The sequence below is a fragment of the Eretmochelys imbricata genome, chromosome 10 (assembly GCF_965152235.1).
Source record: "Eretmochelys imbricata isolate rEreImb1 chromosome 10, rEreImb1.hap1, whole genome shotgun sequence".
NCBI lineage: Eukaryota > Metazoa > Chordata > Testudines > Cheloniidae > Eretmochelys > Eretmochelys imbricata.
The window spans coordinates 46,961,853-46,975,612 of record NC_135581.1 but is presented as its reverse complement, the minus strand read 5'-3'; the positions used below and the strand labels follow the sequence as shown (position 1 = coordinate 46,975,612).

Sequence of the window (13,760 nt, the reverse complement as noted above, 5' to 3'; positions counted from 1 at the left end):
CTCTTTGGAGGAAATCAAACAGGTCCAAGAAACCAGAAAGCTAATCCATGTAAACAAAGTTGTTGTATTACCTATGTTCAGTTGGGAGTGAGATGCTGAACTCTTTCTTACCCTCCTTGACAAGCCTAGCCTTCTTCTACAATGTAATAGACAATACTGAACACAAGGGTTAGTTGTCAGTTGTCCTAGCTCCAATAAGGAGTTTATTTCAGCTGAGGATCTACCTCCTAAGATGTCCATGGACCTTAATACTCTACCTGGATGAAGGTCATCATGACATTTGGGACAAGCTTAGGTTCCAGCTTAGCAAAGATCTTAAGCACATGTATAACTTTAAGCACATGGGTGGTCCCAACGGCTTCAACTTTTGGCTGTCTGTTATAAGGAGGCATTAACGGAATACACCTTAGTAGTATTCAAAGAGGAATTCAGCAGAGAGCCCCAGCTATCATGCATCACTCCCAAAAGCAGTTACACCTGTGTGAACAAGCCAGGCTACCCTGGCATGTCTGTCATGATTATACAGGTGAGGGTGATGGAGCTAGTTAATGGACGGGCAAGACAAATCAATACAGATTAGTCAGATAGAAGCTATATTGGGTCCAATTTATCTTAGCATATGGCCCCTAAGGATGAAAATTCAAATGGGATCTCCCCTTGCCCCCATCCAGTGTCCAGAGGTGACTCACTCTGAACTCTGGATTGGGAAGCGCTGCTTAACCTGGAAGTGCTCACACCTCTTGTGTTTCATTACCAGGCCATACAGAGGGGTCATGTCCACCTTCTGTCCATCAGAGACGCTGAATTCCAGCTGCTGCAGCAGGGTGGTCAGGAAGAGGAAGATCTCCCATCTGGCAATGGTCTCACCAAGGCACCTCCTCTTCCCCAGGCCAAAGACCAGTATCTTCTCCCCATCGGTCTTGTTTACTTCAGTCCCTCCGGCACAGAGAAAACGCTCTGGGTCAAACGTAGATGGTTCTTTCCAAAGCTTCCTAGAATAGCAAGAGCAAAGCTCCTGAAACTTCCGTTCTGCTGGTGCCTTGAGAGGGAAAGCTGGAGAGCAGGGAATTCAGCTTGGATGGGTGTCAGGAACAGCTTCAGAACCGGGCCTAGGACACATTGTCATCCACGCACCTTTCTCACTCAAGAATGCCTTTTCCATTTAAAATAACCTTCAGAAGGCATTGGGCCAAGTTAACATGTGTTGTAAGGCCTTGATGTTACTGGTTGGCTTTTGCACTGAAGCCTGAGGGGTTAGATCCCTTATAAACATGTTTTTAATCCTCTCTGAAGTTACAGTTAATGTTCTCATTATCCACTAATGTCTAATCCTTTTCTGAATCCTGCTAAGCCCTTAACCTCAGTAGTATCTTGTGGCAATGCACTCCACAGGTCAGTTGTGTATTTCACAGATTATAAGGCCAGAAGGAACTGTTGTGGTCATCTAGTCTGATGTCCTTTACAACAAAGGCCCTAGAACTCCCCTGAGTTCATTCTGGTTTGAACTAAAGTATATCTTACAGACAAACATCCCATCTTGATTTATAAATTGCCAGTGATGGAGAATCCACCACAACCCTTGGAAAATTGTTCAAATGATTAATTACCCTGACTGTTCAAATTTGCACCTGACTTCTAGTTTGAATGCATCTAGTTTCAGCTTCCAGCCATTGGATCTTGTACTTTTGTCTGATAGATTGGAGAGCCCTCTATTATTACATTTCTGCTCCCCAGGTAGGTACTTACAGGCTGTGATCAAGTCCTCTGATCAGTTTTAAATTTGCTGCTTTCTGATGCTATTGAATATCCCCTTCCTCCTTTATTATGAGAGGGTAAATACAAGCACTCTGTACCAAACATTATTTTGTACACTCTACCACGTCCCCTTCCTATTCAGCTGCCCTCTCAACTAAACAGACCCAGTTTTTTCAGTCTCTCTCCATATGCAAATTTTTCTAGACCTCTAACCTTTTCCATTAGCTGTTTCTGGACCCTTTCCATCCCTGCTCTGTCCTTTTGGAGATGGGGTGACCAGACCTGGACACAGTATTCCCAAGGAGAGGGTGTCATTGATGTACAGAAGAGCAGAATAACCATCCCAACTTTTCTACATGGGGAAACTGACTGGAATAATTGTCATTAGTTATATCCAAATAGCTATAGGCCAATAGTTATTCCATTATGCCGGTAAATTTCCATACGTAGACAAAGCTCTCGGTGTTTTTCCCGACCCCATTCCCTGTGCACCCTGACATTCTGGTTGCCTTTTTCACCTCCGCTGCACACGGAGCAGAGATTTCCACTGAGCTGTCTGCAGTGACTCCCAGGTCTTTTTCCTGTCTCACAAGAGATTTCTCCCTGATCCTTTCATCAGCAAGGGCTAGGGTGCAAGTCAGGCCTACAGACCCAGCAGATTCAGGGGGAAGCTTGATGGGGACCAGGGCTATCTGTGTGGTGTTTGTGGCCTCAGCAGCCCACCCAGTGCTCCTTGACAGCCCAGTTCCAATGCCCCACCCACTCACCCCTCCCCTGCCTGGCCATCTCTGTGTCTTCCCACAGCAGAAATTCCCAGTCCTGTGGAGAACGGGGAAAGCACAGAAATCCAGCCAGGGCCACCTCATCTAGGTTTGTTTTTTTTGATACAATGGGGCAGGGAACATTCCTTCTTGTTTGCTTGGAAAGTGGCTAGTACATCATGGATGCCACCACACAAACACAGCACCATCCTGATCTGTTTGTCCAAGTGCCAACCAGTCATACTGAAGGTACATGGTAGTGCCATGTTCTATGCGATTAAATGGGGGCTGGTACATTGATCTGAATGGATTGCACACTATTACCCTATCTGGACTCTGCATATACTTACTCATCGTGATTGACTTGCCATTGGTTGACAAAAACACAGAGGTCCTTCGGGATGTAGTAGCCATTCAGAACTGTATCTTTCGTTGTGCTGAAGGACAAGAGTGAAATTCTTAAGTTTAAAAAGCTGCCTCTGTGTTCTCATATTAATCAATTCCTGGGCCTGTTTAAGTCAGAATTGGGCCCAGAGGAGATCATTTTTTTGAGCATTATTGTACTTTCTAAGGGCTGGGTTTTGCATCTCTCACACTGAGCGGACCATCAATGGAGCGACATGCTGAATAAAGGTGCCACTCAATGTGTTATGCCCCTACATCTCCACTGCATCCGTAGCACTTACCAGTGAGGAATGGTGAAGGGCAGGAAGGAGGAATGTCTGAACATCTCTAAGATAAAGGCTTCTGTGTAAGGCAGCATGGGCCGGTCTGAGAGTCTGGGTCTCCTCTCTCTGCCAATGGTCTGATCTACAGGTTATAAAGACGAGGAAAAGGACGGTTGGAATCCAGCCTTCTAGAGAGAGACATTTTAACTCTGTGACTGAAAACATACATTTACCTAATTCTTCCTGAATCTTCTTCTGAATGTCTGGATAAGTCACAAGATACATGAGGCTCCAGGATAAAGATGTTGTCACAGAGTCAAACCCTAGACAGACAGAGAGGAAAGACAGATACTAGATGAAGACAAGTCAAAGGGAAAATTCAAGCCCTGGGCTTTAGATTGTCATCAGATTTTCCTTGCTTGCACACCAGGTTTTGTCCAACTCAGAAAGGTGTGATAAAAAAATTCCTAGTTAAGGGTTTTTACACTTGCTCCACTCTGTGCTTAGTGATGCTGATTCGTCACTGTATTATTTCAGTTTTATACTGGTGAAACTTCAATGAAATCAATGGGGTTTCCCCAGTGTAATTTAGTGATGAGTCAGGACCAGTTCTGGTAAACAGGGATACAAAACTGTCTCTTGGGAGCTTCATTTCCCCAGAGTGCTGTCTTCCTACAAACTCTTCCTCAAATAGTAGAAAGCCTCCTGGGGTCGTTGCTGGTAGATGTCAGGGTGAAAAAACTAATGTGATCTGTTTTCTGCTATTCAGAGCAGCTGGATGGAGTGTTCTTATGGGGGGAACAAAAAAAGGACTAATATTTATCAGAGTTTATTGGGATGCAAAAATAGAAAGTGGTTTCCGATTTGAAAGCCTGAATTGGAATGTTCTTACCGGCTCCGAAGAGGTCATTGACCAGATTGACAATTTTTCCCTTCGGGAGCTGAATGTTGGCATTGGCTTCCACTTTATTCTCCTGACTTTGCTCAATCAAGGAGTCAGTGATGTCTCGAATGTTGTCCTGAAAGAGGAAAGTCCAGAGGAAGATGGCATGAAATTCCAGATCACCAGGCAGGTAAACTGAGAGGTAATGAAGAGCAATCTACTACTGAAGGGATGCTGTGCTGGAAAGTCCAGTACTCCCATGTCACAGAAGTGCGAGTAAATTCCAGTCATGATAGGACAAGGAGGTCAGGAGAATATTTTCTTCCCCTACAGTCAGTAGGTAACATTTCACCGAGCCATAAAAATAAGGAGATGAGAATATACAGTTTGGAAGTGCAGGATGTCAGAATGATCCTCTTCTTGGAAAATACAAGACAAACGTGCTAAGCAAATTAACTCTTAATATGTGCCTAGGGAGAGAAACTTATTAATATAGAAACTAGGGTAATTTGGGTCCTAAGATGCTCCCATAATAGATAAGATGAAGATTCATTTGTAAAATTCCTAGAGATAATAAAATGCTATTTTGGCTAGGCAGGTTGTCAAAAAAGCAGCATAACATCCATTCACTGTGCACCTTTCCTGACTTTTATTTAGGTGGATGGTGGAATGAACAGGCTAGTGTGTGGACGCACCATTGCCCTCTGTTGATTGACATCAGTACTGTTCAACAGTGTGTCATAGGTACTAGGCCCTGTGTTGCTAACAGCTAATGGATGTTCTTCTTTAGCTCAGTTGGTAGGGACCTGTGCATTTGGACAAGGGTATAAATTCTATCCCAACCTTTCTATGAAGTTTTGAATGGCCATCATAGTAACACTGGTGAGTGCTTAGATTTGCTACAGGACAGCCTGCTGCAAGAGGAAAAGTAACTTGCAGAAGCTGAAGGACACAGCACAGAAGCTCATCTCAGGTGTGAGCAGATTCCCCCTAGGCTCTTACCTTCTCAAAGCTCTCGTAATGCTCTTTGACAATGTCCTGCAGGAGCCTGAGGAACCTCGTGTTGAATTCCATAAATTTCTTCATGGTGCGGTTCGGGAGATACTGGAGCACTGGGATGAAATCCACTGGATTGCCGGAGGCAGCCATATCCCCAAATTCCTCCGTCACATTCACTATGCTGAGCAGCTCCTGGTCATCATGGTCATAACGGTTGCCAAAGCACATGGCAGAGATGACATTGGCCACAGAGACCACCACATACCGAAAGGGGTCGAACCTCTTCTTCTCTTCCATCAGTTGCAGCAACTTTCTTATTAGGTAGTCAGATTCTTTGGAGACGTGCTCCTCGAGGAGGCAGGTGGACGAAGAGTTGGGGCTGGGCAAGGCAGAGAAGGTCTTCAGAGCATTCTGGGCCAACTTCCTGCGAGCTCTCCACACCTCCCCTGAATCAGTGCTGAAGGTCAAGCTCTGGCCATCTGTAATATGGTGAAAGCTGTAGAGATCAGGGCGCCCCATGAAGTCCTCCCCTTGCTTCACCAGGGCTTGTCTGATGGTGTCCAAACCACTCAGCACCAGCACAGGTCTGGTGCCGATCCGTATCTGCATCACATCTCCATACTTCTGGCTCATCTGAGTCAAGGTCAGGTGTAGATTGCTCCCCAGCTCCAGCACGTTGCCTATCAGGGGGTAACCCCTTGGTCCTGGGAGCCTCTTCAACCCCTTGGGGATCTGCTGCCGGAAGGATCTGATGACCATGAACGTCAGACAGAAGACAGCAGAGGCAATAAGGATCTCGGTGACTGAGATAATGCTCTGACTTCCCAGTAGTGACATTGCAGCCTTCCTCTTCAAGGGACTAAGAAGCCTGAGAAAATTAAACAAAAGGAGGGTGTTGGGTGTCTAACTTCCTCAGGCTGCTAAGGAAATGCTAGCCTTATACCTCAAGTGGACCAGACTCCACACAGGGCCATGACACACTCAGGCCTCCTTGCATTAGAACTTTGGGGGATCCTTTCTTCATAAACCCTTCCTGTGGGTTGGCCATTAGCGGGGATCCAGCCCTTTGACCCTAGAGCCTCTTACCTGCTGGGATATTCCTCCTACACTAGTTCTAGTTCCAAGAGCACAGGACAGGAGTCAGGAGATCTGGGTCCAAATCCTGGTTCTGCCACAAACTTCCTGGGGAACCTTGGGCAAGTCACTTCATCCCATTGTGCCTCTGCTTCCCATTGGCAAAATGGGACTAATCATACTTATTAGCTCAGGGGTGTTGTGGAGCTAAATTTATTAACAAAATGTTTGTGATGCTCTTGGGGATCTGCAGGTGGAAAGAGCTCAAGAACTGCAGAGACTTGAAGTGCCAATTAACATTTCACTTTTCTCTTTGTGGAGTTGATTGGTTTACTGCAGCCCTGCCATGGAATGAAGAGAAATTGACAGGGCAGTTTGAAATACACAAGACCCATCAGCATTATCTGAACCCTGGGAGACATGGGGGAGGAATCTACTGCTCCATCATTATCCTCTCTGGCCACTGATTGTTAGGAATCGGGACATAGACAGTCTGGCCTAAGGTCAGAGTCAGGAGCTGAGCCAATGATTAGAGAGGACATTAGCAGGCAATGATCAGGTGCAGGACATACGGGCAGGAACCAGAGATGAGGCAAGGAACAGGAGCAAGGCAGGAACTGGGAGCGAGGGCAGGAGCCAAGGACAAGACGGGAGTGGAGCAGGGTTGGATGCAGATTGCAGGAGAGAGGCAAGGAGCAGTGTCCAATGCAGATGCAACAAGGAGTCTACAGAGATGCTCAGACAATCCAACCAGCCATAGTGATTCGTGCCTCGTGATACTGGGGGGGGCACAATGTAAAGGGAGGGGTCACATGAGGCCCTGGTGTCGCCTCAGGGAGGAAATTCCAGCCACACCTCCCTGGGCCACAGTGGCCATTCCTGCTGGCTCCTGGGGGGCTGGGGCCACAGGAGTGGGGAACATATGTCTCTGGGCCTGGCTGGGGCCCGGAGACTCACAGCACCAGTGTCTCCCTGGAGCTTACGGACACCTCAGCAGGGGCGGTGCAGGGCACAGGCAATGCTCCTACCTCCAGCTGAGCAAAAACCAGGAAACCTTCTCCCAGCACCTTCCCCAGTGACCCCTGTGCCCAGCCCAGGGACCACCATGCTCTCCTCATCCCACCAGAGTTACCAGCAGAGGGGCAAGAGGTTCTGTCCTTCTTTCACTGCACCTCCCACTGGCAAGTTTAGGGCTCACTCAGCCACTCTCCCAGGCAACTGGACCTGGGTGGGGAGTAGAAGGGATGGGCTGCTGCCAAGTCCCCAGCTGGGTTCTTGCAGGCAGCCACCACACTGGACAGAGCAGTGACCCAGAGCCACCATCTTCAGCCAATGTGATAATCGACTCCATCCCACCCCTTCCACTCCCCGTCCGGGCCTGGCTGCCAGGAACAGGGGCCGAGTGTGCCAGGGGACAGGCACAGTGGGAAAAGGACGGAGCCCCTCTCCCCCAGCAGGCCGAGCAGAAATCTGAGGAGAGGGGGCAGGGACGACTTGACCGCACACACCCCACCACCCACATGTGTCGCCTATGCAGCCAGCTCACTGCCTGACTTAAGTAGTGGATGTGAGCCAATCAAGTGATCCAGGGAGTCCCTCTAGGACTTCCTGTGGGGCCCGACTTTGCAGGAGCAGTAAGGGGCTACTTTGTCTGTCTGTCTCCCATGGTGGCGATGCAGCAGTGTCTGTAACCCAGGGCCTAGGCCCTAGACCCTCTACAGCAGAACACTCAGATCCTTCCATTGATTGCCCTTAACAAGTTGGGGCAAGATCCTCAGCTGGGTTAAACCAGTTCAGCTTAATTGATTTAATGGAGTTGGCCCAGGATCTGGCCCTAACATTTACCCACAGTCCTACAGGAGACACAACAGTTATTCCTTCAAGCCAGGGTGCCACTGTGAGGCAACTGGTGGCTTTGACAGCGCTGCACTTCTGAAATGCATCCGATGAAGTGAGCTGTAGCTCACGAAAGCTTATGCTCAAATAAATTGGTTAGTCACTAAGGTGCCACAAGTCCTCCTGTTCTTTTTGCGGATACAGACTAACACGGCTGCTACTCTGAAACTTCTGAAACTGGAGATCCTGGGCTGGAGTCTCACTAACTGGTCTCTTTATCCTTCTCCCAGCTGGGAGAGGGACACCTGACACCTGGGAGAGGGACACCTGCTGGCTGAGTGAAAACCCAGAGCTCAGCTACGGGCCCTAGGGTTGTATGCTGCCCCCACAATTACTCCTTTTCTTATTCCGCTTCGGATACCATCACCCTACTGAAACCATTGCTCTGACCCAGCCCTTTTGCAGAGCTAATAGAACCAATATCGAAGGTGGCCACTATACTGTTGAGTTCAAAGGGATCTTAATCCAAGTATTTTCTGTGCCTAAATTGGGTGTCAGAGTAGCAGCCGTGTTAGTCTGTATCTGCAAAAAGAAAAGGAGGACTTGTGGCACCATAGAGACTAACAAATTTATAAATTATAACAAATTTATAAATTTGTTAGTCTCTAAGGTGCCACAAGTCCTCCTTTTCTTTTTTAAATCGAGTGTGTATTTCACTGTCGGAATTAATGCTAACGATTTATTATTTGCATTGCAGGAGCACCCAACAGCTGTCGTCAGGACCAGGGTCCCATTGTTCTAGTACAGAAAGACACAGGCCCTGCCCTAAAGAGTTGACGAGTTTGAAACAAGACGTAAATGTAACCAGATGAGGGAACTGGGGACAAAGCATTAGCGGAGCAATGAGAAGATCACACTGTGGCATAGACCAGATAGTGCTTACCTGAATCATTAACAAGGTGCATTGGTTGAAAAATGGAGGAAAGAAGGAAATTGCAAATCAAATCAAATCAAACAAATAAATCCAAGAAAATGGTCTCCGTTTTTGATCAACATTTTGAAGCCGTTGAAATTTTTCAGCAAGCTGATTTGTTTGATCTCTATAATCTCAGGGCTCCATGAATGTCAGTGACCCCGAGCCATCTAAAATTGGCTAGTTTCTTGAAGGTGGCCCAGGCTGAGAGGCTGAAGGAGGAAAGGATTGTGACTCAGTTCAGGGAGGGTGTTTTGTGCCTGGAAGGAATTGCAGAGATATTTGTGGGACGAGTGGAGAAATGTCTGGGTGACGGATGAGCCAAGCCCATGAAAACTGATGTTTTGTTGCGCAGCGTAGTGCATTGAACTGTATTGACTGATCTAGGATTGATTTCCTGCTGTCTAACTCAGGACTAAAAGTAAAACCTATTCTACCTCCCATATGGACAGATCCTGTCAACTGCATTATCAAATGATCTCCTTCCCATCGGTTTTGGATCATCCTCTAGAATTTAATCCAAAATGAGATCTCTGCTAGAGAATTCTGTGAGGGGGCAGTCCCAAAAACATATAGAAAAGCTCTCTCTGTTAAATTCTATTGGTTTTTACAGGGATTTTTATTGAACTCTCTTAGATTGCTATAGAATCCTATTGGTTTCTTCCCTGCTAAATTCTATAGGGATTTGCATAAAGGCAGGTCTGCTGAGTTCTGAATAAGTTTTGTCTTGAAAGAGCCCCAGTTATTTAGGCTATTTGATGCATAATTACAGCCTTCACATACGTTCTTTGAGCTGAACGGTTAGCGTTATTTGCACCCTTGTTATCAGAATACTGGCCAAGCTTTTCCAAAGTGACTAGTGGTTTTGGATGTGCCCTGGTTTTGGGTGCCCCGGAGGGCTGGTTTTCAGAGAGTGGGTGCTCAGCACTTTCTGAACATCCGACCCCCTTTTAAGAAGTCTCAGATTGGGCTCCTGTAAAATGGAAGTCCCCAAAATTGCTTTGGAATACCTGGACCAGCGATGCACACATACAACACATCTGAGAGAGACCAGCCCTGGACAGCCACTTCCCACTGTCCCCCACAAGTATTTAAACTAACCCTTGTTTTTTAATATATTACAAAGATAAGGGCTGTGTGAAGCAGCCTACAGTACCTGTGTGTCCCAGAGGAGGGATGGTGCTTAGGTTGGAGTTGCCACCTGTGGCGAGAAGTTCTTTGGTGACGGCGTGAGGAGTCTCTCCCCAAGGGGTCTGGAACTCGCTCTTCTGAACAGTGAACTAGGTTCTCCCCCCAGGCAGGTTGGAGGATCACTTTCAGACAGCTTTCTATGCACCTCCCCTGAAACCTGATTGGTCAACCATCCTCCTATCGCACTGCAAAAGTATCCTCCAAGCCACCTGTTTTGGAACTCCAGGCTGACTAAGGGTGAGGGGCTAGCTCAGTGGTTTGAACATTAGCCTGTTAAACCCAAGGTTGTGAGTTCAATCCTTGAGGGGGCCGTTTAGGGATACAGGGCAAAAATCTATTGGACTAGATGATCTCCTGTGGTGTCCCTTCCAACCCTGGTATTCTATGATACAAAATAATCAACAGAGTCTCCTCCTTGTGCTGGACCTGATCCAGAACCCATCAAAGAATTCCGCTGGACATCTTTCCATTGACTTTAGTGGGACAGACCCTTAGTCTCCATGGCCAGCCTCCAGCTGACCAATGCATATTTCACTCTCAGCAGCAAAGGCTGGATGGCAGAGACTGTGGTCAAGAGGACCAGAACATGCTCTTGCCCAGCCTGGCAGTTCTTTTCAGTAAAGAACTTCATTAAAAGACCATCTTCTCTGGATGTGGTTGTGAACTGATTCATAAAGAGTTTGTTCTCTCCCAACACAACTCTAGTGTCTGTGGTGCTGGAGGGCAGAGTGAGCATGCGGGCGGGGGTAGGCAGCGAGGGGGAGGTGAGGTCAGGATGTCAGAGACAGAGGGCAGGATGGTGCAGAGTGGTTTGTGGTCTGCAATCAGGACAGGAGATTGTTGCGTGTCAGGAGCCCATTCAGAGGCAGCCCTCCCTTGCCCCCAGCTCAGTATCAGGTTAAAGATTGCCCAGGTTCGCGTGAGAAGCCATTTGGCTGAATTTCACCACTGTTTCCCCTGCAGCCAAACAGAGTGAGTTTGGGAACAGAAGGAGTGGAGAGTTCAAGGGGGACTGGGAGGTGGGGTAGGGAGCAGAGCCATTCGTTCCTCTGCAAGCACCTTTGACACATGGCAGGATGTGATTTGCGTGAGAAGGCAGTAGGGCCAGATAAGCAAGAGCTGCACTTTGGGAAAGTCCAGGGCAAGGTGCAACCAGCAGAAAGACCCTGACTCCTCCATGCCTCTCACACACTGAGTGAAAACCCACTGCAGACACAGAAGCAAAAGAAGCCTACCTGACCTGTTCCTTATAGGAGAAAAAAATCCTCCAGAGCACAGGGGACGTGTGTTGACTTTGCAGCCTCCAGCTCCACCGAGGGGCAAGTTTTCAGCCCCAGTCTCTGGGCTGACTTGCCCACCCTGTCTGATATGGCTACACTACTACAGCCCCCATATAAATGAGTAGCTGTAATGTGGGGACGGAGAGGGGAGATTTCCCTTGCCTGTTAGATATAAGATACTTGAAAACCCTGTCTGCAAAAACTAGCTTCCACTCCTGGGCTTCTAGAAATTGGTTGGGCCATATGCTGTGTTTTGCGACATGGAATCAGCTGGGGAAAGGCCAGCGGAGGGGAGAACAAATATTGATTTTATTTGATGGAGAACTTAGAGGAAACGCAGATGCGAGAACTGCAGCCTGTGAGGCAGATTTCATGGGAGCGGCCTCTGGCTTTGAACATCTCCATATTTTGGTTGCTCAGTTGAGGCCATCTTGCGATTGATGTTCAGAGGTAGAGTGTAAGGCAGTGGTCCCCGAACTGTAGGGGGAACAGTAAGGGAGGCACAGTGGCACCCGGGACAGCCCGGACAGGGGATGGGGAGTGGGGCCACCCAGCCCCGCTCTGCCCCCAGCTCCGGTCCTGGCCCCGACCACAGTCCTGCTCCCGGCCGTGGCTCCTGGCTTCTGGTCCCCAGACGCGGCTCCCAGTTCCTGGCTCCTGGTTCCTGGACGTGGCCCCACTCCCAGTTTCTGGCTCCTGACAGTGGCTCGAGCCCTGGTCCCAACTCCCCACCGTGGCTCTGGTCCCACATCCGGCCCCGGCTCCCTTCTGCAGTTCCGAGGGACCTGGTAAGGGAGGTGCAGGAGCAAAAAAGCTTGGGGACCACTGGTGTAAGTGGTTTGGGGCAGGGACTGTCTGTGTTTGTACAGCACCTAGCACGGGGGGGTCAAAGTCCAGGACTGGGACCCCTAGGTGCTACCGCAATACAAATCATAACTAAATGCTGATCACCGGCAGCTCAAATTACTCCAATTAAGCTCCTTTGGGGGAAAATCTGACCCAAGATGTCTTACAAAATCAGACTGTTATTTAAGGTTTCTGCTTGGTTATACCTCACTGATTGAGCTTTTCCAAGTGGTACAGATCAGGCCCCACTCAGGTGCGCCCCCCCGCATAGCAGACAGGTGTCCCGCAGGCACCCTGCCACAGTCCTTCCCCCCCACACACACCCTCAAGGGTCCTGCCAAACACTCTTCTCGTACTCTCTCAGGCTGAGAATCTCACAGGTGAAAGTCCCCCGTCGCAACTCAGAACACTGCGGGCTCTGCCACCGTGCATCACTTTGGACTCTTCTCCAGCCCCCAACGTTCTTTCAAATGAAGGGCTCCTGTGCGTACCCCTATATCCCCAACAAGAACTCAAAGGCAGCAGTAATGCAAATCACATCCACCCACCATGAGCCTAACTCAAGTCTCACGTCCCTCCTGGGTTCATCTCCCGACTCCTGGGACAGTGGCCACATGACCGCTGACCTGGGCCTTCACCCCGGCATTCCTAGAGATTGGCAGGAAATGCCCCCACTACTACTGTGCAGGCCCTTAGCTGCCTTTAGCATCTGTTCTCTCCCAGTTCTCTGCTCCTTTACTGGATAGTGGCACCGCCTGGCCCTTTCTCTGGCCTGAGTCTCCAACACCCAGGCCTCCCTGCTCCTGGCCTGACTCTCCTTCTCCCTGGCTCCCAAGCCTCCTTATATATGTCCTGACCACAGGTGCTGCCCTGCCCCTAGTCAGGTCTAGCCAGGGCACCCCTTTGCAGTCAGGAACCCAAGTCAGTCTTTTGACATTTGCGCTTACCCTGGGAGGAAAGGAGTCTGAGTAACATGGAGGCCGAGGCTCCAACAGATGCTCTTCTACAGAGATCACAGGACTATAGTGGCTGGGTCATTACACATATTGAATCTATTTCCCCATGTTAAGTACCCTCACACCTTCTTGTCAACTGTCTAAATGGGCAATCTTGATTATCACTACAAAAGTTTTTTTCTCCTGCTGATAATAGCACATCTTAATAAATTAGCCTCTTACAGTTTGTATGGCAACTTCCACCTTCTTTGTATGTGTATATATATATCTTCTTACTATATGTTCCATTCTATGCATGCGATGCAGTGAGCTGTAGCCCATGAAAGCTGACGTGCTAATAAATTTGTTAGTCTCTAAGGTGCCACAAGTCCTCCTGTTCTTTTCACAGGACTGTATCAGTGAAGGAAACAGAGCCCAAAGGCGAAGAATGATTTGGTGCCCGTAGGGGCTTAAGGGGTTGCTGCTCAAATGTGTGATGTTCATGCCGGGCCTCTGAGCAGCAGCACCTAAGTTAACAGGTAACCAGATCTGCAGTGGG

General features: G+C 48.5%; 1 protein-coding gene across 1 annotated transcript; it reads right to left on the bottom strand.

Moving 5' to 3' along the window:
* Positions 1 to 685: 685 nt before the first annotated feature.
* On the bottom strand, positions 686 to 5,903 carry LOC144271058 (cytochrome P450 1A5-like). The gene is made up of 6 exons (XM_077828125.1): positions 5,070 to 5,903; positions 4,077 to 4,203; positions 3,418 to 3,507; positions 3,203 to 3,326; positions 2,867 to 2,953; positions 686 to 992 (listed from the first exon to the last, which is right to left on the bottom strand). The coding sequence occupies exons 1-6, from the start codon at positions 5,901 to 5,903 to the stop codon at positions 686 to 688; spliced, it is 1,569 nt and encodes a 522-aa protein (XP_077684251.1).
* Between the last annotated feature and the right edge of the window lie 7,857 nt (positions 5,904 to 13,760).